Source organism: Argopecten irradians, chromosome 5 (assembly GCF_041381155.1).
Source record: "Argopecten irradians isolate NY chromosome 5, Ai_NY, whole genome shotgun sequence".
Lineage (NCBI taxonomy): Eukaryota > Metazoa > Mollusca > Bivalvia > Pectinida > Pectinidae > Argopecten > Argopecten irradians.
Window position 1 is genome coordinate 27,274,465 of NC_091138.1, and position 22,355 is coordinate 27,296,819.

The 22,355-nt window shown below is 34.9% G+C and overlaps 1 protein-coding gene across 6 annotated transcripts in view; it reads left to right on the forward strand.

The window, feature by feature from the left end:
* LOC138323399 (paladin-like) overlaps positions 1–22,355 on the forward strand; it is a 132,456-nt gene that overhangs the window by 106,459 nt on the left and 3,642 nt on the right. For 5 of the 6 annotated variants that reach the window (XM_069267995.1, XM_069267990.1, XM_069267993.1 and 2 more), the window contains exons 4-20: positions 1,623–1,802; positions 10,660–10,824; positions 11,147–11,310; positions 11,815–11,890; positions 12,348–12,493; positions 12,935–13,034; positions 13,847–13,951; positions 15,347–15,442; positions 16,396–16,530; positions 16,941–17,063; positions 17,449–17,628; positions 19,279–19,332; positions 19,452–19,601; positions 19,881–20,030; positions 20,389–20,469; positions 20,872–21,012; positions 21,971–22,126. In XM_069267995.1, coding sequence (XP_069124096.1) covers positions 1,623–1,802; positions 10,660–10,824; positions 11,147–11,310; positions 11,815–11,890; positions 12,348–12,493; positions 12,935–13,034; positions 13,847–13,951; positions 15,347–15,442; positions 16,396–16,530; positions 16,941–17,063; positions 17,449–17,628; positions 19,279–19,332; positions 19,452–19,601; positions 19,881–20,030; positions 20,389–20,469; positions 20,872–21,012; positions 21,971–22,126 — 2,202 coding nt within the window. The remainder of the gene's footprint in view (positions 1–1,622; positions 1,803–10,659; positions 10,825–11,146; positions 11,311–11,814; positions 11,891–12,347; positions 12,494–12,934; positions 13,035–13,846; positions 13,952–15,346; positions 15,443–16,395; positions 16,531–16,940; positions 17,064–17,448; positions 17,629–19,278; positions 19,333–19,451; positions 19,602–19,880; positions 20,031–20,388; positions 20,470–20,871; positions 21,013–21,970; positions 22,127–22,355) is intronic. The other variant, XM_069267996.1, reaches the window with a different exon arrangement.

A 22,355-nucleotide genomic window follows, 5' to 3' on the forward strand; every position in this document is an offset into this window, starting at 1 on the left:
TTGACAAGAATCCAATTTCAGAACGGCAGAAACAATTAAGGAAATGAAAAATACACAAATAGGTTCTGGGTTTCCATGGTTGCACTTGAGAAGTGCTATATCCTTTGAGCTGATATGAATTAAATAAATGGATGGTTACTATTGAGGTGTACAATAATATCTGATAAGCCTATAAACAAAAGCTATGTGTTATTCTGTCGTTCTTAATGTAGTGGAGAAAATCTCATCCCAACTCAATCATTCTCAATTAAATCACACGATATCAATTTTATAAAAAAAGAGGCTTGCTAATATTTTGAAATTAAGCTTGAATATGTTTCTGCCATCATGTGTTTTGAATGCTATTGTCTTCTTTTCCCTGGAGGATTATTACGCCACTGATATATGAAACAACTTCGTTTGGTGACTGTTTTTATGCGTCCAGGTGTTAATGGTGTTATGTAACGGTAGGTGAGCTGGAATTTAGTATGATTAGTACAGACAAAGTTAATAGACACAAATTAGGATACGGTTTCTAATGGAATACCATTTTACTTACAAAGGCCACGGTGCCATTTCAACAAACACCAATATGAATATATGTTGTTTGTTTCATTTGTTTGTCCACTGCTTACAGGGAAAACACAGATTCATGCTATAAATACAAATTTACATGCTTAGTAAAACATGTTTATAATGAAAATGCTAGCAACCAATTCATGGTTATAACATGTATATTACTTTCATTCCATGTCAAGGTTTGTATACTAAGACTATGTGTGCCAACTTTGAAGTATCTTTTTTGCATTATTGTCCATCGTTGGAAAATTGTGTAATTTTGCTCAATATAATAAACATATGTGCCTTTTGCAATTATTAATGAAAGTGGTAATTGTCAGTATTATCTTAATGTGATGGCACTGCCCTGTAAAACATCTATACATGAATATATGGGAAATTGGGAAATAGTTCACTGAACAAGCTACAGTCACCATGAAAACACAGACACTGCATGATCGCCAATATCAATATTCTGGTTCTCTGTTTACCCCAGTGTCAGTCACATGGTAAATATATAGCTCACAGTAAAATGTTTTCTTTTGCAAATGCCAATAGACTAAAACACTTATACCAACCTGTTCCTTCAGCAGTGGTAAAAGCAGAACTCATCATCGCTCATATAAAAGTTAGTTTGATAGATACCTGTTGATTTCTTGCAAACTGAAAACTGCCTAGTATCATTTTACAACTTGTCAGGAAGGAACATTCTGAGTGTAGGGTTGAAAAACCAACTTTTCTATTCATAGTAAGCTGGGCATAAACCAATGCATTGTTGTTAAAGGAAAAAATATTTGATCCAGATCATGTTCTCTGATTTCTTAATCTATAATTGAGGGTTGTTACTGCATTATTCGTTGTGATAACACTAAGAAATTCACTGTAATGACCTTATGATATATCAAAGACTGTTTGAAGTATCCTTACCTCACAAGAAATAATACACTCATTGCAATATAGTAACACACAGATTAAGCCAATTAATTACTAATTAAATCAAATGTCCACAGCCAAGTGGAATGTTACAAACCAAACTGAGCGAAGACGGTGAGTTTTAACCTTTTTGACCTTCTATTGTGTTTTAGGGCAAGTATTTCCTGGTGCGAGATGTTAATGATCGGATGGACAGGATGTCCTCTATGGAACAGTTCCGTGCTCCCAACCTTCACAAGGTCCAGTGGCCTTTCTCCTTATATGCCTGTGGTCAGCCCACAGAACGTGGCCTATCCAAACTCCTCCATCACTTAGGACAAGATGGACCAACAGTAAGTAAATTAAGCATGCTGTTTGTATTTTAGAATGGAATCCTTTCAGACTTGCCAAATTAGTCCTTTCAGACTTGCCAAATTAGTCCTTTCAGGCTTGCTCACATATATCAAAGTATGATGCCTGGTGTTTGGTATTGTTTTGCATACAAAACTATGATATACAACATGTCAAACTTATAAAATCTGTCTATAAAGACTACCTAATGGTCAAAGAAAAATAGATAGAAAAATCAGGTCTTTATACAAAATGTTGCTAATTTGGGAATTTATGAAGAAAGTGGTTCGTCAAGCAGGTGATCATTATGCAGATGTGATTCGTTAATTGATCCAGATTTAACTAATAAAAAATTATGTAAACTTTAAAAAACTATCATGGGTGTTCCCTTCTTATCAAAGTTTTTGTTGGTAGTAGTATGCATGTTCTGAGATCTTTACCATAATTAATACTTAGTTGTTGCTTCATGAATTCCCTCAATTAAAGTAAGCTGTGCTATGAGAAAGTATAGTGGAGGGACATCATGATGTACGCTTTTTTTCATACAGTTTTATAGAAACAGACATTTTAATTATGTATTAATTATGCCTTTTCAAGGTCCTTACATTATTGTGTTAGATGCTGCTATGTAGCGAGGGTTTATGTTGTGTGTATTCTCTAGTCACTGTAACAGAGTTATTGTCCTAGCTTATTTCACTTCATTCATGCAAGATATTGAACATATTAGGAGTTATTTATGCAACATTATTGCTAGTTTCTCAGTTTATAATGCTCAATAAAGATTTGATTAATTCTCTAAATCGGCCGGAAGCTTTGATTCACAAAAATAAAAGTCTGAAGTTTTATGTTCTCTTTATGGCCCAACAAACTTTGATGAAGAATATTTGCCATATTTCTTTTGTGTAAAATAGACCCTGGGGATTTTAATAAATAGGCCTAATCACTTTTATAGACAGATGAAGAGAGTTTGTAAGCAATACTCAAGGGTTTTATCTACGTTGTGTGTCTCCCTGATGTGTGTAATGGGGTCTCTGATGGGAGGTATTACACCATAATATTATATCTCTGCAAATATCTTCAAAAAATATATCTGGCCTTAGTGCTATTGGGAATGGAGGGATGGGATTGTTAAATAAATGTTATGGTATATTTTATGCCTGATAGTTGTAATGATAAGTGAAATTAAATCCTAGGAGACAGAACTGTGAGACAATAACCAAATAATGTATATCAGTTAGGGCAAAACAATGAGGAAATTAAGTGGATTGTCGACTGAGTTTCTGTTTTTGTTTTAAGGTTTTGTTGTAAAATAGAATTATTCCTTAAAACACAACCAAATAGCCTCTGGGTATATTACAAACATCAGCAGCCAGACATAACATGTTAGACCTACTACAAGTAGTTATGTTCGATTTTCACATAAACTTCACCATATATGGTAATATTTCAAAATAGACTAAAATTGAGATATCAGAAGATACATGTAGTGATTTTACTAACATACAAACGCATACAGCATCCGTTCATTTGATAATGAGTTGATGCGTATATAAATTGCATATTTGGTTCAATTGTAAGATCATATTCTTTATAGGGTCCACAATGGCTAACTTTAAAAGTTTGACATGTATATAGATAAAGCCCATTTGGCTATAAAAGACCATTGTTTTATATTGTCTCTTAGAGGGTCTTCATAGACAGCTTTGACAGTATATAATATAATATAATATATATATTATATATATATATATATCCATGATTTTGTATTATTTTCATTTAGATGTTTTTCTTTAGATGATTGTATAATTAAAATCATCAATACTTGTATGCCTACGTGTACTTATCTTTTGATGATGATGAGGACTAGAATTCCTTTGAAGATGTACTTCTCCTGGTTTAATCCCTATATTTATCCTGGTAGATAGAAAGTGTTCAACATGGTAAGGAAATATCATTAGTGACGATAATATTTGTAATTACTGTGTCAACACATTGAATCGTTGGAGCACGACAGGAAATGCATGGTTATCATTAATACAGTGAAAACCTGTACCTGTCCGTGGATAAAGTCCAAACAGAGCTCTGACTGACCTAGTTTTACATGATGTTTGTAAATGTAATTATGAGATTGCGTGAGGACAGAGAAATTTTATAATGGAGTGACATGAGGTGTAGCTCAATCAGCACTTCCTATGATATTTAGTAGAGGTTCTGAGTGACATCCCTCAGCACCTTCCTATGATATTTAGTAGAGGTTCTGAGTGACATCCCTCAGCACCTTCCTATGATATTTAGTAGAGGTTCTGAGTGACATCCCTCAGCACCTTCCTATGATATTTAGTAGAGGTTCTGAGTGACAGCCCTCAGCACCTTCCTATGATATTTAGTAGAGGTTCTGAGTGACATCCCTCAGCACCTTCCTATGATATTTAGTAGAGGTTCTGAGTGACAGCCCTCAGCACCTTCCTATGATATTTAGTAGAGGTTCTGAGTGACAGCCCTCAGCACCTTCCTATGATATTTAGTAGAGTTCTGAGTGACATCCCTCAGCACCTTCCTATGATATTTAGTAGAGGTTCTGAGTGGACATCCCTCAGCACCATCCTATGATATTTAGTAGAGGTTCTGAGTGACATCCCTCAGCACCTTCCTATGATATTTAGTAGAGGTTCTGAGTGACAGCCCTCAGCACCTTCCTATGATATTTAGTAGAGGTTCTGAGTGACATCCCTCAGCACCTTCCTATGATATTTAGTAGAGGTTCTGAGTGACAGCCCTCCAGCACCTTCCTATGATATTTAGTAGAGGTTCTGAGTGACATCCCTCAGCACCTTCCTATGATATTTAGTAGAGGTTCTGAGTGACATCCCTCAGCACCTTCCTATGATATTTAGTAGAGGTTCTGAGTGACAGCCCTCAGCACCTTCCTATGATATTTAGTAGAGGTTCTGAGTGACAGCCCTCAGCACCTTCCTATGATATTTAGTAGAGGTTCTGAGTGACAGCCCTCAGCACCTTCCTATGATATTTAGTAGAGGTTTCTGAGTGACATCCCTCAGCACCTTCCTATGATATATTTAGTAGAGGTTCTGAGTGACATCCCTCAGCACCTTCCTATGATATTTAGTAGAGGTTCTGAGTGACATCCCTCAGCACCTTCCTATGATATTTAGTAGAGGTTCTGAGTGACATCCCTCAGCACCTTCCTATGATATTTAGTAGAGGTTCTGAGTGACATCCCTCAGCACCTTCTATGATATTTAGTAGAGGTTCTGAGTGACATCCCTCAGCACCTTCCTATGATATTTAGTAGAGGTTCTGAGTGACATCCCTCAGCACCTTCCTATGATATTTAGTAGAGGTTCTGAGTGACACCTCAGCACCTTCCTATGATATTTAGTAGAGGTTCTGAGTGACAGCCCTCAGCACCTTCCTATGATATTTAGTAGAGGTTCTGAGTGACAGCCCTCAGCACCTTCCTATATGATATTTAGTAGAGGTTCTGAGTGACAGCCCTCAGCACCTTCCTATGATATTTAGTAGAGGTTCTGAGTGACAGCCCTCAGCACCTTCCTATGATATTTAGTAGAGGTTCTGAGTGACAGCCCTCAGCACCTTCCTATGATATTTAGTAGAGGTTCTGAGTGACAGCCCTCAGCACCTTCCTATGATATTTAGTAGAGGTTCTGAGTGACAGCCCTCAGCACCTTCCTATGATATTTAGTAGAGGTTCTGAGTGACAGCCCTCAGCACCTTCCTATGATATTTAGTAGAGGTTCTGAGTGACAGCCCTCAGCACCTTCCTATGATATTTAGTAGAGGTTCTGAGTGACAGCCCTCAGCACCTTCCTATGATATTTAGTAGAGGTTCTGAGTGACAGCCCTCAGCACCTTCCTATGATATTTAGTAGAGGTTCTGAGTGACAGCCCTCAGCACCTTCCTATGATATTTAGTAGAGGTTCTGAGTGACATCCCTCAGCACCTTCCTATGATATTTAGTAGAGGTTCTGAGTGACAGCCCTCAGCACCTTCCTATGATATTTAGTAGAGGTTCTGAGTGACAGCCCTCAGCACCTTCCTATGATATTTAGTCTCAGCACCTTCCTATGATATTTAGTAGAGGTTCTGAGTGACATCCCTCAGCACCTTCCTATATGATATTTAGTAGAGGTTCTGAGTGACAGCCCTCAGCACCTTCCTATGATATTTAGTAGTAGAGGTTCTGAGTGACAGCCCTCAGCACCTTCCTATGATATTTAGTAGAGGTTCTGAGTGACAGCCCTCAGCACCTTCCTATGATATTTAGTAGAGGTTCTGAGTGACAGCCCTCAGCACCTTCCTATGATATTTAGTAGAGGTTCTGAGTGACATCCCTCAGTATATTGTCAGAAAGCTATACTGGTTATGTATGATTACATGTGTGTCAAGGATAGAAGTGATACACCTTTATCAAATTGTCCTCATTTCGTGGATGATATGGGAACAGCCTTGACATGTGGCTGTTCACAATGGTTTTATATAAACTTGTACAAAGCCTGACAGGAAATTACAGGTGAAATACATCACCTGGCATGTGTATATACCCAGACCTGTCTTAATTTGTTGTATTTTGTTCTATCAAACTTATCACTATACAATAAAGTACACCTGAAGCTCAATTACTCACAAATTGTCATTGTTACATCTATGGTGTTACTGACATTGAATTGATGAAGGCAGATCGATGATATCTTTTGTCTTTTTCATTTAAACCTGTATTTTGGTTATCACTTACGTGTTTTGGACTTTTATTGGTTACTTCAACTTAAGGAGAGTAGAAAAATGTATACCCAGACTGGGATTCTAACCCAGAACCTTATTACTCAAACCAGATGTTCTTTTCATTGAGCTACCAGGTCACCAACAAGTAACGCGGTCCAGAACTATAATGCTCTCTCTAATAGCTCCTTTAAAGTCTCCACTTTTGTAGACTAAGGTATTTCAGATCCTAGTTCCAGGAATCTATGGTCAATTAAGCCTAAACTTCACTTGAAACCATACATATGAATGTAGTTGGAACTTAACATAAAAATCTATGGCTAAATTGAGGTTCAATACTTAAGACCTCTAAACTTCAAAGGTCTCAATTAACCAAATGAAATTCATGTAGTCATCAGCAATCACATCACCTTATATTAGTTCATAACTTAATTCTTCAAAAAAATATTAAAGTTTTCTATGTGTTCAATATGACTCTGAAGTGTTCAGTTTGTTTACATTGGTAAGATATATTGCTAATAGACCAAATCTTTGATCCTGGTCAATCATCCTGTCTGGTGAAGTTCAAACTCAACATTAAAACCCATTTGTAGTTCTGACAGTTTACAATAATCCGATTACCTGTGCACTTTGTCGAGCCTGCCGCGGTCGTTAACGTTTTACACCATGATTGAGTCAGAGTACCTACGTTACTGATGGTGAACTGTATTAAGTTTAACGTGACCTGACTTAGCCCCCAAACACATCAATACCATTACCCTAACTAAAGTTTATTGTATACACTTTACCATAGATTGATGGTGACTTTTATTGTCAACCTTAAAATCTTGAAGATGGGCCTTCATGAATTGGATTATAGGAATTATTGGATGAATTAAGCCATCGTCTACGCTTCACGTATATATAACTTTTATTTCCAAGCTTAAAATCTTTGGCCATCGTGAAATGTATTACAGGAAGTGATTGGCTGAGCGATTATCTACCTTGTGTTTAATCCATGGCTGTTTACTTACGATGGCAATATGGTAGTAAATTAGTTTTGATTTAATTTGATGATGTCAATTTTATTACACCATAACATTAATGCATGGTCTGGCTGAAGCTAATCACTTAGATGAGTGGGACACCTGAAACAGAATGTGAAGTCTTAGCTGTCAACAAAGCATCTGGTTCCCAGAATTTCCTCTGGCCTTGACACCAAACTTTGATATTTTGATAAATGTCTCTTTACTTTGGTTATATTGTTAGAATATGGGCAGACCAGGTCATGTCTGGTTGATATCTAGCCATTGGACAGATTGGAAAATTGGAGTATGGGTACAAGGGAAATGTGAAAAGATAAAAGGTGCTTTTTTTGTTTTTACAGAAATTTTGTGAGGATCTTCTCATGGTGTCTAAGATGACCTACAGTGAACCAACTTATTTTTACAGCAACTTTATTTTTCGCTTAATTTCATACCTAACAACCTATATCCATGGTGATTTAATTTTGTGTTCAAAACATTTCCACGGTTTTGACCATTTGCCTTCAATCATACACAATAAGTTGGTGTACAGTATTAAATGTGTTATTGATCACTTTTCTGAGTAGAAGAAGAAACATTGTAACAAACTCTAAAAATACAATTCTGTATTTGGGAACCCATTTAATATTTGATCTCATCACAGCTTGCAGATTTAAGATGTTGTGTTTCAGTTGGAAACTACAATACCTTGAGATTCATATTCAACATTAATAAGTACTATATCCTGTAAAAATTAATCAATGGAAGTATGACGATTGATTGGACATATATTCTCTAATGGTGCTGAGAGGGATATGAGATGGGATCAATGTTTGATACCTAGTACATTATACCACAGTTAACATCGTCTTCGACAAGTTAGCCTAGTGTTACCTGGCCCCTGTTGGGGATGAAACCTAAGCTCTCATATGAAATATGAAATATAATGTACCTCTGGGGAAGGATACAATAATTAGGTCAGTTTGACCTAGTTTTGAGATGACCTGATGATTAGGTCAGGAGTGGCACAATTCCTCAGTAACAATTAAAGCCTGTATCCCCAAAAGACAAGCAACTTCTTACATTAGCTGCTCAAGTTTCTTCTAGATAATGAATTACATTTATTAGAAGTGGTCATTGACATCAAATCTCTAATAAAATGCAGGATTGAAAGATACTGTGCCGATTCAAACTAGTGACCTCTTAACTTTCCGAGAGGGATGTTCTATAGGTTAAAGATGTAAAGCTAGCGAAGAGCTCAAGTCAGTCATAAAAAATTGTTTTATCACAAATTCTTCATGTCACTATAGTTTACAATTGTAATTTTTATATTTTTCCCCCCAATGAATGATCACTTGTGTAATGGGAATTGGTATGACATCATCGTGTATGACATAATTTCATCCTAAAAACAGGTTAATTTTCTTTTTCTATGCCCTTATAATTGTCATGAATGGAAAGAGGGCCACACACCATCTCAACCTCAATTCTCATTTCATATATGGAAGCAGGACATTTTTTTTCGAGTTTTTTACAGAGATTTCTGGGTTAAGGAATAGCGTCTTTGTAATTACACTGAAACAGGTGAGATGGCTAGAGCATTAGTGCATGTTAGTGTACTAGAATGGATCACAATAAGTACATGCCAGGTTACAGACATCATCAGCCAGACAATCAGCAAAGTACATAGTATCAGACACTCCACCTCCCCTATAGACCTACATGTAAACAGGGGTCAGAGTTTGGAATCGATGACCAACACATTATTGCCAAAACTTGCTATAATGGTTGCCAGTGTGTCTGAAAATGAATTGGAGAATGATTTGCCATGAAATACAGGCTCTGGTATCATTGGATTACTATTGGCACATTTGGCTAAAACAACCTCAGCTGTACTCGGACCCACTGTAGGTCAGTTTTACATTGATATATACTGTCAATACTGCTCAACTCATCCATGTTAATCTGTTTGTGCTTTAAGCATCATTGGTCTGGACTTATACCCAGTCATTATTTGATTATGATAGCAAGGTCCAAGAAATCTCATAAATGAAGTTTTTCTAGTGGAAGATAAATCATATCAACATGTCCACGATTCCCTCCATCTGTCTGTCCACCCAACTGATTTATATGATAACTGAAACAATATTACTCTTACCATTTTATATATTGCATACCTATTTTCATGTATTTTCATAAGTGATCATCTACACAAATTTAAGTGTATCATAAATACAAGGCATTGTAGTTGTCTTTGCGGTGGAAAATTGTCTTTGAACCTGAAGAAAAAATGAATGTCCTTTTTGAAACATCTATATAATAAAGAGATGTTGGATGCATCATTTCAGCAAGTTGTTTTGCAGTTAAATTGCAGTTCACATTTTGTGTACCTTTTTATGCGACTTCAGAGTTGTCTCCCTTTCAGAAAGTTCCAAATAATATCTACAGGTTTTTTAGCATACATAATGACAAATTAATGGCGTTTTGAACTTAAATAGGTTGAGTCACTACAGAAGATACCATAGCTATATTTAAAACTATAAAAACTATTCTCACAACATGCAACAAAACAAACTAAATTTTGAACTTCAAGAAATTTCTGAAACCATTTTATTGCAAAAGGACTAATGATGTAAGTCATCTATTCACATTCAATTGAATATATTTAAGGATTAACTTGAATAGATTTTTTATGTTATGGAGATATAACACAAAAAATCTGAGTGTATTCTAAATAAACCGCAAAGCGGTTTATGATGAGAGTACACTCAGATTTTTGTGTTATATCTCCATAACATAAAAAATCTATTCAAATTAATCCTTATAATACAATTTACTAAAGATAATCTCTTCAATATTCAAAATTCATTTTGGGACTCGTTTGTCCATGAAATCAGCCAATCAGAAAGCAACGTAACAAACGGCGACGCCATTTTTTCCTTTATGGGCTGATAAAGTAATTGTTTAAGCCAATGAAAATGCTCGTAACAAGCAAAATTGAATTATATGTCAAATAAAATATACATTAAATTATAGTTACTGTGGTTAAATGTTTTCAGGTATCATCAAAGCCAAATATTCGTTTTTTACTTTCAGGAAATCTTTCTGTTCAATATGCGTGAGGAGCCAGTCCTATTTGTAGACAATGTTGTTGACATGGTGCCATTTTCTATCCGAGACCAAGACAACATCCAAAACCTGGTGGTCACCGGACGCAGTCCCACAGACGCTGATGAGGCTGAGGCTAGGATCAGAAAAGAGGTCAGTCAAACGTGTGAAACTATTACGTAGCTTCTTCAATAGCCATTTGGTATTATCATATCACATAGACAGCTGCTCTTTTAGATTGGCATTGACATTATGTCATATGCTTATGAGCATAATGTTATATTTTTGAGATAAAATCTCATTTTCACTCCTGTAACGCATCAATCAATACCTAGTCTCCAGACCATGAGCAGATAACTCTAAAGTATGTATACTGATCATATATATGGAAAAAAACATTGTTTTGAAAAACATGAATTTGTAATATACCTATTATTCAGAAATGATTTTTATTTATTCTACTTTAATCTGGCAGGTGATTGATTTGGCCACTATAAATGAAGAAAACAAGTTCTATTTCTACAATGACCTTGAAAACATGCAGAGGGAGCCACATGAGATGCATATACAATACGAGGATAAACTCCTGGTATCGGAGGAAGTGTATGCCCGCCATATCTTATGTAGTCACTGTGTCAGGTAGGTGTGGAGAAGTGCGTTCTTTTTAGGGCATTCTTTACTGTACCATTCTGTTCTATACCATACTATTCTCCTAGAATTTTTCTTCAGAATTGATAGAGTCTTCAAAATAATTGGAATCACATTTTATCTATAGTCGCCATGGATTGGGGGATCAGGAGGCATATAATATCATATGATATGTCCATCTGTTCCGATGAGTCCTGGCAATCCCATTCAATATTCATAGGGAGGTCAGAGCATTTAGGTCTTATACTTTTATAAAAATTATTTAGCTATAGGCTTTCTAAAAATCACAATACTGAAATTATACATTGAAGCAATTAAAGTAAAAACTGAACATAATATGTTACTGTTGTAGTACAGATCAAAATGAGAATAGAAATGAAGATAATGCTTTGACTTCAAGACAATTATGCTAAATATTTAGAATGATGAAAGAAATTTTAAAATTTAGAAAAGGAGAAACAGTTAGTATTTAACACCTATTTGTTTTATTTTCAGATACCAGCGTTTGTGCTTTCCCTTTTCTGGAGCTCCTAGATACCAGGATGTTGATGCCTTTTTAAATATATTTAAGGTATACAGACAACTATTAAAACTTCAAATGAAATAAAGGAAATATTTTGTCTATATCTGTTTTAATCAGTTTGTTTGAACAATATTGATGCATGATGCAAAAGCATAATCGAGTCTCTGCCATCAACCCAATATGAATTTCATAATTATATGCCGACCATCCTAAAACTGAAATTATTTAATTTGGATTACAAAGGTTAAAGGTCAAGGTCATTCAACTGTTTTCAAGTGATGAAGATATATATATATATTATCATATATTGTATACTTTTACTTATTTACAATCAATTCTTTATTCATTTTTTACCAATAGGCATATAATCTATACAAATCAGTTTTGATGGTCCAGATTTAAGAGTGGAATGTGTCCTAAAGGGGGAGGAAACTGGAGTGTATGGACAAATTCCAGGTGATCTGGCAGGTGACCTTCTCATACATTAATATAATTCTAATTTCAGCAGTCCAGTAGATACCTAGAGAAGTTGTCGACCTATAAACCAGCCATGCTGTTTACCTGTCAGACAGGTATGGGGCGTTCTACTACTGCTATGGTAATGGGCTGTCTCATGGTGGCACACAGAATTGGATTCCCCCCGGAGGCCAGGTATATTCCTGATTTTATACCATATGAAGTTAATCTCAAATCGAATACAATTTAATACAAAGGTTATCATTATGATATATAATATTATCACTAACGAAAACAGCAGAGAGCATTGCTGGAACATTTAGAGCATAAGAATGATAATTTCATTATACGAATTCATGTTTTCGTTATTATACAAGACTAATTAAAAAATACTGGTTGAAATGTCAAAAGATTACTAAAACAACCTAAAGATTAAAGGTGATTAAAGATGACATACTGTAGATGAGGGATTTGATTGGATGAACAAAACTTTGAATCTAACATTGATTCTACCTAAACTTTAATGTTATGAATTCCTTGCATCTGAAGTTGGTTTATGATACTTGAGCCAGATATAGAGTTCCTGGGCATATAATGAAGAAATATAGTTTTATTGAGAAATGTATTCTGTTTCAGAGGGAAGCCATCTCAGAAAGCCTCACATGACAAGGGTGATTATCGTGCTGTACAGCGATTGGTCAAACTGCTGCCCAATGGTCAAACAACCAGACATCAGGTTTGTTTCAACATAAGACTATAATTTTATTTCCTGAAAATGCTGACAGACAACACCAATTTACATGGGATATTACACCAGCTTTATGTGATGTAATTTTGATAAATTGATCTTTAAATCCTTCATTGTCTTACCAGTCATAGTGCTTATATCTCCATCATTGTGCCAATTTATCACTTTCTGTGTCTCTAAATTGTAATATCTGGCTTTCTGTTCTGTCAGTAAGGATAACATGATGGGTATGTTTATTGATTTGTTGGGTATTACACTACAAATGGAAATTTTGAACTTTGATCATTCTGATTGTGCAGGCCGCATGAAATGTTCTTTCTTAATGTCAATTAATGTGCATGGTGTCTATAAATTTGGTCAGTCGTTAGATATTCACTGGGGAGGGGGAGATAAAATTATAAATTGTGTTTAAGTTTCAGATCACATCTTTACTACTGCATGATCATTTATCAAATTACAGTCAGGAAAAGAACAAATGGTTCTTATAGCCTAGTAGTCACAGGTCCGTAGCAGTTCCATTGGAAACCCCAAGAAGAAATGTCTTGTAATTAGGCAGTGGTTGCCAAGACAAGGTTGTCATTGATAAAAAAAGTAATGTTTTAAATTTGAAGATGCTGAACAGGAGATAAGAATTATGGTTGTAGTGGTGATTATATAGAGGGTTTTGGCCATACATTTCAATCATAGAAATAATATGCAGTGCCAAATTACCTTCTTGCATACTTTCTATTGAACCTATTCATTTCTGTGATATTCATTGCCCATATTTAGCATTCTTTTCTGTATATTTTCTATTCTAGGTGGATATGGCCATTGAAGCCTGCTCTGAACTGTATAACCTAAGATCTGAAATTGAAAAGAGCAAACACGACTTGATGGCTATCAAGACCGACTATGTACTTGATGTAAGTTCCTCACATGCACTGAGTATATGGTTAAGGTGTTCTGACAAATTACCATATGATCTCCACATCTGGGTTGAATGTAAGTTAGTGGGTTTTCTCCAGTTACTCAGGCTTTCCTTCACCTTACATTTACTACATCCTTCTCAATGACCTTGGCTGTTCATAGGCCATAAAACAAATCCATAGTTTTGTTTACTGGTACACTGGAAAATTTAAGCTGTGTGAAGATTAGAGTATCATTTAACAGCTTAATATTTAAAGATCAGGGGTTTGTATTCAAAACAACAGTGCAATGTAAATATAATTGTAATTGAACATCACAGAGAAATGCTTTTATCAAATGTAGTCATGGTGCCAAACTTATCAAGTCATTATACTGATGCCATCATAATTAAATTTTGATGTTGAAGAAACTTTTAAAGCTGTAGATATTGCTTTATAACAGTTTCAAAGAGATCACCATTATACATTTCTATTTGCTACTAATATTGTATGATCTTGGGAGATATGGTGCTCATGTTAGAACTTGAACTGAATATATGGCTCAGATGATGTATAATACTTACTCTCATTTATGGTAAATTGTTAGGAAGGGGATAATGATAGATAATGTCACTCTCAGTAAATTGTTAGGATAAAATTGTACTTGATGTCATTGAGAGAAGGAATAAATAATCCTCACAGAGGTAAGTGAATTTGGCAATTTCCAAAAATCTATATCACAGCGGTGGGATGTTTGCAGCGACAGAGCCATACCCAGCGTAACTTAGTTATCATAGTGTAACAACTGTCATTTTGGTGCTGAAATATGTTCAATAATGTGTATCCCTGGTGGGAAGAAATCCACAAAAGTTTTCTGTAGCTATTGATTGTAGTAGTGATGTATGAGATAGCAGATTTGTTCTACGTACAGGTTTGTCAACTTACATGCATTACAGATTGTATACTTTTCACAGCTGCCATTTTGTCCTATTTAGCAATTTAAGTCTTCAGTATCACAACTCGATGCACTGTAGCAAAGGGTCTGTTTAGATCTGTTGGCAGATCAAGAGGATGTATTAAAAATATTATCTTTGTTCATCAATTGTTATCTCTAACTTGTAACATTTTCGTTGTGTGACTGTATACAACTTTTGAAAGTTTTTTGTAGGCTTCAACCATGAAATGGGGTTGTATAGTATAACTGGTGTCTGTCTATCATTTCCTGTGGCATCATATAATTTTACACAACATTGGGTCCATACAAATTCCATGTCATGGCAGGGATATTTATATCCTATAGATTTAGACAATTCTAGTTTTCTATAGAGGTAGCATAATTATAATCATATTTTTATCATATATTAGAATGAACTGTTATATAGTATATCAACTATATCAAATTTATTTTTACAGAATAAAAGTGCCAAAGAGACACTGTACAAGCAGTGTTGTGACTATCTGGAGCGATATGTATTCCTCATAGTTTTTAATGCATACCTCACAGAACAGGTAGGTCGTTTGTAACATAGTAACATATGAGAATTGCATGCAATAATCATCAAAAGATTTGGAGGAAAAAACTGTTCTTGGTCTGAATAAGTTCTTGAATATTTTGAAGAACACTTTAAGAACAAATATTATTTCTCCATTGAAGAACAGTGTAATTTTGATTATCTACATAGATAGTGCCCTATGGGTGGTTACTTTATCCTGTCTTTTTGCTATATTGTTGTTGATAATATTCCGTATGACTTCTATTTTGAGAGTATCTACTATGACCTTGCCCTAGTTCTTATAACATTATGTACAATCTAAACGTATTTTCCAATATGCAAAGTGACCTTAACATTTGTATTTTTAACAGTATCCACTTTGAGTATCCAGTATGAACTTGGCACATTTATCTTAACAGTATCTACTTTGTGTGTTCATTATGACTTTGACCTTGTATTTTTTGCAGTATCCACTATGACTTTGACATTTGTATTTTAACAGGATCCACTATGACCTTGTCGTTTGTATTTTACAGTATCCACTATGACCTTGACACTTGTATTTTACAGTATCCACTATGACCTTGACACTTGTATTTTACAGTATTTACTATGACCTTGACACTTGTATTTTACAGTATCCAGCTGTGACCTTGACACTTGTATTTTACAGCATCCACTATGACCTTGACACTTGTATTTTACATTATGTATCCACTTTTGTGTGTCCACATTAACTTTTACATTTGTATTTTCTAGTATCCACTATGACCTTGACATTTGTATTTTACAGTATCCACTATGGCCTTGACATTTGTATTTTACAATATCCTTTATGACCTTGACGTTTGTATTAAACAATATCCTTTATGACCTTGACATAAACAGTATCCACATTCTGTATCAAATGTGACCTTGACATTTGTATTTTACAGTATTTACTATGACCTTGGCATTTGTATTTTACAGTATCCACAATGGTTTACATTAGACTTTACACAATGGATGCAGCAGCAGCCAGACCTAACGAGGTTGATGGGAACACTGAGTGATCCCACCAGTCAGGCCCCTACCGATCTCATCTTCAAGGGTATACAGTATCTGGTAAATAATTTATAATATTTTTCTTCATGTTAAGGGTATACAGTACCTGGTAAATGATTGTACATATTTGTCTTAATGTTAAAGGCATTCGGTACCTGCATAGTAAATAAGTTAAATCTTTTCTTCATAGTGATTTCATAGAGTTTTACCTTCACAAGTCCTCCCCCAACGCGCACCTCACATTTCACACATACAAGACACCACCACGTACATGGAAGACCTTAAATGACCCTTGCTGTTAATAGGATATTAATATAATAAACAAAATAAAACTAAATCACAAGTTCTTTGGGTTTTATTTCTCTTAAAAAATTATTATCCTTTGTGTTTAAAGGGGTAATTTGTATATTTAATTGATTTTCTGACATGGACATGACTTTCTCATTTAACATGTTCAAATTTGCGTACAGGTGTCTGACGATTATGTGGGTCTGGATCTTCTGAGCACACAAAGTGATGTGAGGGTGTCCAACTTTAGGAAGATCAACATCAGTGGTATGTCTGTATATGGCATGGCACAACCAGCCAGGGATGTAAGTAATCTTCTCTCAGCCTACGGTGTTGGTGATGGTATTCTGTTTCCATGATATTTGGGTGTATTGTTGTAAAATATGAATGTCTATAATTTGACACATTACATGCATCATTAAGAGTTACCATGGAAACATAATGGTAGAACATTTATTTGTCGTTGTCTCAAATAAGTGTGTTATCAATTAGCCATTAACTGGCTTACAGTTCTATATTCTGTCCTGCAATGAATCTTTTATATTTATTATTGATTATGAGGATTACAAATTAGACAATTAACACCACATCTACAATATTTCACATTTAGTATTATTCAACAACTGTGGACTTTTTTAATGGAAGTCAAAAGCCTATAAAGGATATTCAATACTGGAATTTCATCTCCAGGGTGTCACTAAAGTCTCTAACCACCTACTGAGTAAAAAGGCTGGCCACACATTCCTCGCTCTGATAAATCTGCGTAACGACTGTACGTTGGAGTGTGATGGCACCACCTATAGTGTACGGCACGCTTCCTGTCTGGAGGATCCCATCTCACATCCACACATGTCTCGACAGGAACTGGAGGTAACCACATAGTCACACAAAATTCAACTCTCCTGATTAATTAGCAAGGTGCATTTTAGCTTATTTTATCTATTTATGGTCAACAATTTGGTTTTGGCTGTCTAAATGTCAAGGATTTGGTCATATATGCTTTCAAAAGGACCATGGTTTGGTCCATTCTGAAAATGATCAAGGTTTTGGTTCCGGCTGACGAAAAAGGTTAAAGTTTTGGTGTCTGGTGAGAAAAAGTCAAGGTTCCTAATTTTATAAAGTCGGGGGTTTAATTTGGTTTCTGTTAAAGTCTGGCAAACAAAACCACGTTGGTAACTAGTTTGTCGTTTGATAGCAATATAAGTGTGAAAAATTAGCCATATAACAAAAATTGAGCGTTTGAAAATTCCTTCGAGAGAGCCCTAAATCAAATCTCATTCACAGCAGAGGTAAGCGACCGACAATCCAAATTGGTCAACAAGGATACATTTTCTATTATGTATACGTAATTATCACAAATTATTTCAAACATTTACAAAATACATACTCACAATAAAGTTATTAGCCAGCATAAATACGGACATAAGAAACGATATCTATAGATGTCTATTTCTTAAAAGCGTTAGGTTACATGTGTTCACGAGTAGAGTTACAAAAAACAATACTGGTGTACCGGGAAAAAAACCGGAACGCACTGATATAAATGTACTTTGCATATCGTTTGATATCGTTTACACTTTTTGATAAATAACATTGTGTTAGCCTGTCGAATGAAAACAACAAAAAATTTAAAAAAATGAACTCATTTAATTAGGCGGATGTCAGCAATATTTTTTCGCCTATTTTATTGACGAATACAGCAATAGTCTGGACTTTTCGCCTATTTTATTGGCAAACAACCACATTGGTAATATATTATTATTGGTCTGGTTTTTATCTTAAACATTTCTATATGTTCTTTACCTGGAATTATTTCTATTTCAGATACTTTTTTTACATTATGCAAGACCCTGTCCCTACCTATCATACTCCTTATTTTAGGGCTGTGGTTAAATACTTTCTCCATTTATTTGTATAGTATAAAATGTGCTATCACCAGTAGATTGAATGATGTAGGGGAAACAACTCACACAAAGTTAACACACCTAATGTTAAAGATGCTCCACTGCCGACAGAGCTTAAACAATACTCATCATTTGAACAATAATTGGTGTTTAACTGTTTACATATATGTCTGATTAACACACAAAATAATATAAAATAATTTATTTGCTTTTGGTACATGCACAATCAGTACTTCATTCCATATAGGACATAGTGCCACATAATTTTTTCGGGATACATTAATTATTTTTGATATTTTTATCTTGAAGTAAAATTAGAAGCTTAAACTTTTCAATGGTGGTAATGCTGTAAAGTAAGTAACTTTTGTAAATGAAGAAAAATCTGCTTTTGTTTTTGATATAGAAAAAATACCATTGGTAAGTGGTGGAGCATCTTTTAACAGTTGCAAAAATAATCATTAATTTAGATATTAATGCACCAGTCTTTAATCAATTATGAAAGTAAAAATATTGATTCTAATTTATTTGAAAAATCTCAATATACATGATATCTAAATATTGACTTGATGTAGTTAATACAGTCAACTATGAATTAAAGATTAATTTTCATTTTTAGACTACCGAAGAAAACCTAAAGAAAGAAATAAAGAATTCTCGAAACAATGTTTTGGTACGTATGATTTTAATTTTATAATCAATTGTAAATGTTTAGGATTTGTAAATTGAAGAATATTATATCATAAAATTAAACAAAACATAGATAAATGTAAGCTATTTTTGTTTCTTCAGGTTTACAATGATATATCTGACCCCCCTGTCCAGAAGGAATTCTCCTGTATACTGACCCCGTATGAGCTGGCTGACCAGCAGAAGCTACAGACCCTGGACATGATCTATCACCGAATACCACTACAGTACGACACTGCCCTGGAGGAGAAGGTAAACTATTGTTTTTTTTATAACAGCATGAAATTTGGGGACGGGGGTATATTGTATACTCAAACCTGTTACATCCCATTCTATCCTGTCTCATCCTGTCTCATCCAGCCTTATATCCAATCTACATTTCAAATATAAATGAGGGCCAGCATGTCTCTTACAGACATTCCTAGGTTTTTTGGGTGGTTTTTTTTACTCTCTCTTTACAATTCTAAAGAAGTATTATTGATGATAAGCTATGAAGAGGTCCCTAACAGATTAACATTGTTTTATTTGCAGGACTTTGACAACCTGATGTCCATTGTCTGTGAGTATGGTAACAACTCTGATCCAAGTGCCAACACAGCCTTCGTGTTCTTCTGTCGGACTGGGAAAAGTCGTACCACCACGGCCATGGCTATAGCTGGTCTCATTCTCTGTCATATTAGGGTAAGGTTAATTATACATACCTAAATAAGAGCAAAAGAAAGGTTAAAATGGTGAATGCTAGTTCAGTTAAAGACAGGTCATACTATTGGCAAATAAAAAATTATGTATGTGGGGGTGGTATTCAGATGGTTTTAATGTAAATAAGGTATAAATAGCTAGCAGGTATGTTTGGCTAGGCGATTGGGTGCTGTAGATCGTGAGTTCGAGGCCTGGATAGGGCACGAGTCAATAAATTGTCATCCTGGTTAAATTGTGTTTCTTTGATATGTGGATGTAAATAGGAAATACAACAAAGCCATGCTGGATGCTCATAAGCTTACAATCTTTTAAGACTGCAAGATTATTTCTTTGTTTTCAGGGATTTCCAAAAGGAGCTAATCTTGGAGAGCAAGAAAGAGTCTCTTGTCCAAATGCACAATATACAAAGGGAGACTTTATTGTGAGTATTCTCCAATTATGCATTATTTAGGTACAAACAGCATTTAACAGCATTAACCTAATTTGAAGTTTTAATTTATAACCAGCCTGTTTCCTGTATAAATATGTAAAGTATAAAGAGAGTGCGACATCTTGTTCACCTGTTGTCATTATGACCTGACTGGTTGGGATATGTTTGTTCTGTGTCTCTGTCAGTATGCTTCAATGAGATAGCACTATAAAAAGGGAAATAATCCACTTTCACAAAGAGTCACAGCAAGAATATACTGCAGTCTGCACATACTTTACACATGCAACACCAGCTAAATGGGAGGCCATCGTTAGTTAACATTGGCTGTTAATAGGACGTTCATCTAATAAACCAATTTTGAAAAAGATTAACTCGGCATCCTGTCTTTATCAGATTGTCCAAAAGCTGATCCGCATGCTGCCAAATGGTCATCAAATCAAAAGAGAAGTCGACTTCATCCTGGATGAAATTTTTGAAACTATGTCAACGACCTTGTTCCACTTACGAGAGAACACTTTTGTTATCTACAACAAGGTGAGAATGAATGAGCAACAAACTGAACATACAGGGAAACAAATAAACACATACCACCATGTTTATTCTGTACAATTGATCAACATATATCTAAAGTCTGATAGTGCTATATATGTGTTGTAGTTAGTGTGAATAAATTACTAAAAATATTATTGTTCAAAGTATAATATGACTGAACGCAAAGCCCGAAAGGGTGCAGCTAGATGTTTTTATATGAATCGATCATGCACGGCATGGGAAGAGTGAAGCTTTACTTGCGTATTTTATATTTCATTTAGAAAACATAATTTAGAAATAAAACGACGCACTTTAAACTATAGAAGTATATGATGCAATAATTGTCTAGCATAAACTCAAAGAAATGAACTCAAAGATTCGGATTTCTCTGTGTCTATTCAAGGCCTGGAGTGCTGTGTATGCGAATCCTATGATTTCGCGCCATTTATTGACGTTGTGTGACGTCATGATTCCTTGTGCTCATCTTCGCCTTGGTGGATATTTTGACTGCATTTCATAGCTTATAATTTTCAAAGTGTTATTATTATTATTTAAAAAAAATAATAGAAAATGTTTTATTACTCCTGTTATGCATTTGCATTAGTTAAATATAGATTTACTGGGGAGAGCAGTACCGGAGCAACGCACACATACCCATATGTATGAAAAAATGACAACCACAAACTGAAGCTGTTAGTGTATAGGATTGAATTTTGAAAAGATTGTGTTTTTTTCTAATATTTTCGTGTATGTGTTAATCTTAGAAGTGCTTTGCATTTCGTGCCCAAAGGGTGCTGCGCGCCCTATATTAATGTATCTCACTTTTAAATGTATCATTTTGCACTTTCTAACGGGATAGTTTGATTTGCAGTTGACCTTTGAACTTCTGTTAACCTTTTGATCTATGCTAACCTTTGAACCTGTATAATAAGCTCTAATATGGTATTTTCACTGTTACTAGATAAAGAATGCGAAGAATGAAGCCAGTAAACAGACCTTGAAGCGCCAAAGTCTCGACTATTTAGAGAGATATATTTACCTCATCCTCTTCAACGCATACCTGCACTATGATAAGAAAATTCAATGGCAGCGACCGTTCAGTCGATGGATGAAAGAGGTATGACATTAGTCAAATGATTAACATTTGTAATCAATCATATTTTCATTTTTTTATTTTTGTTTTGTTTAAAGACTGATGTATGGTGTTATGCTCTCATCATGAAATGAGAGGAATATAGGTTATAATTATGTCCCTCCTGCTATTATTTTGTGTACCTTCACATTCAGAGTTGATATGGCAGGGAGGGCACATTTCCGTCTTACATAGTAATTATATGTCTAGTTCA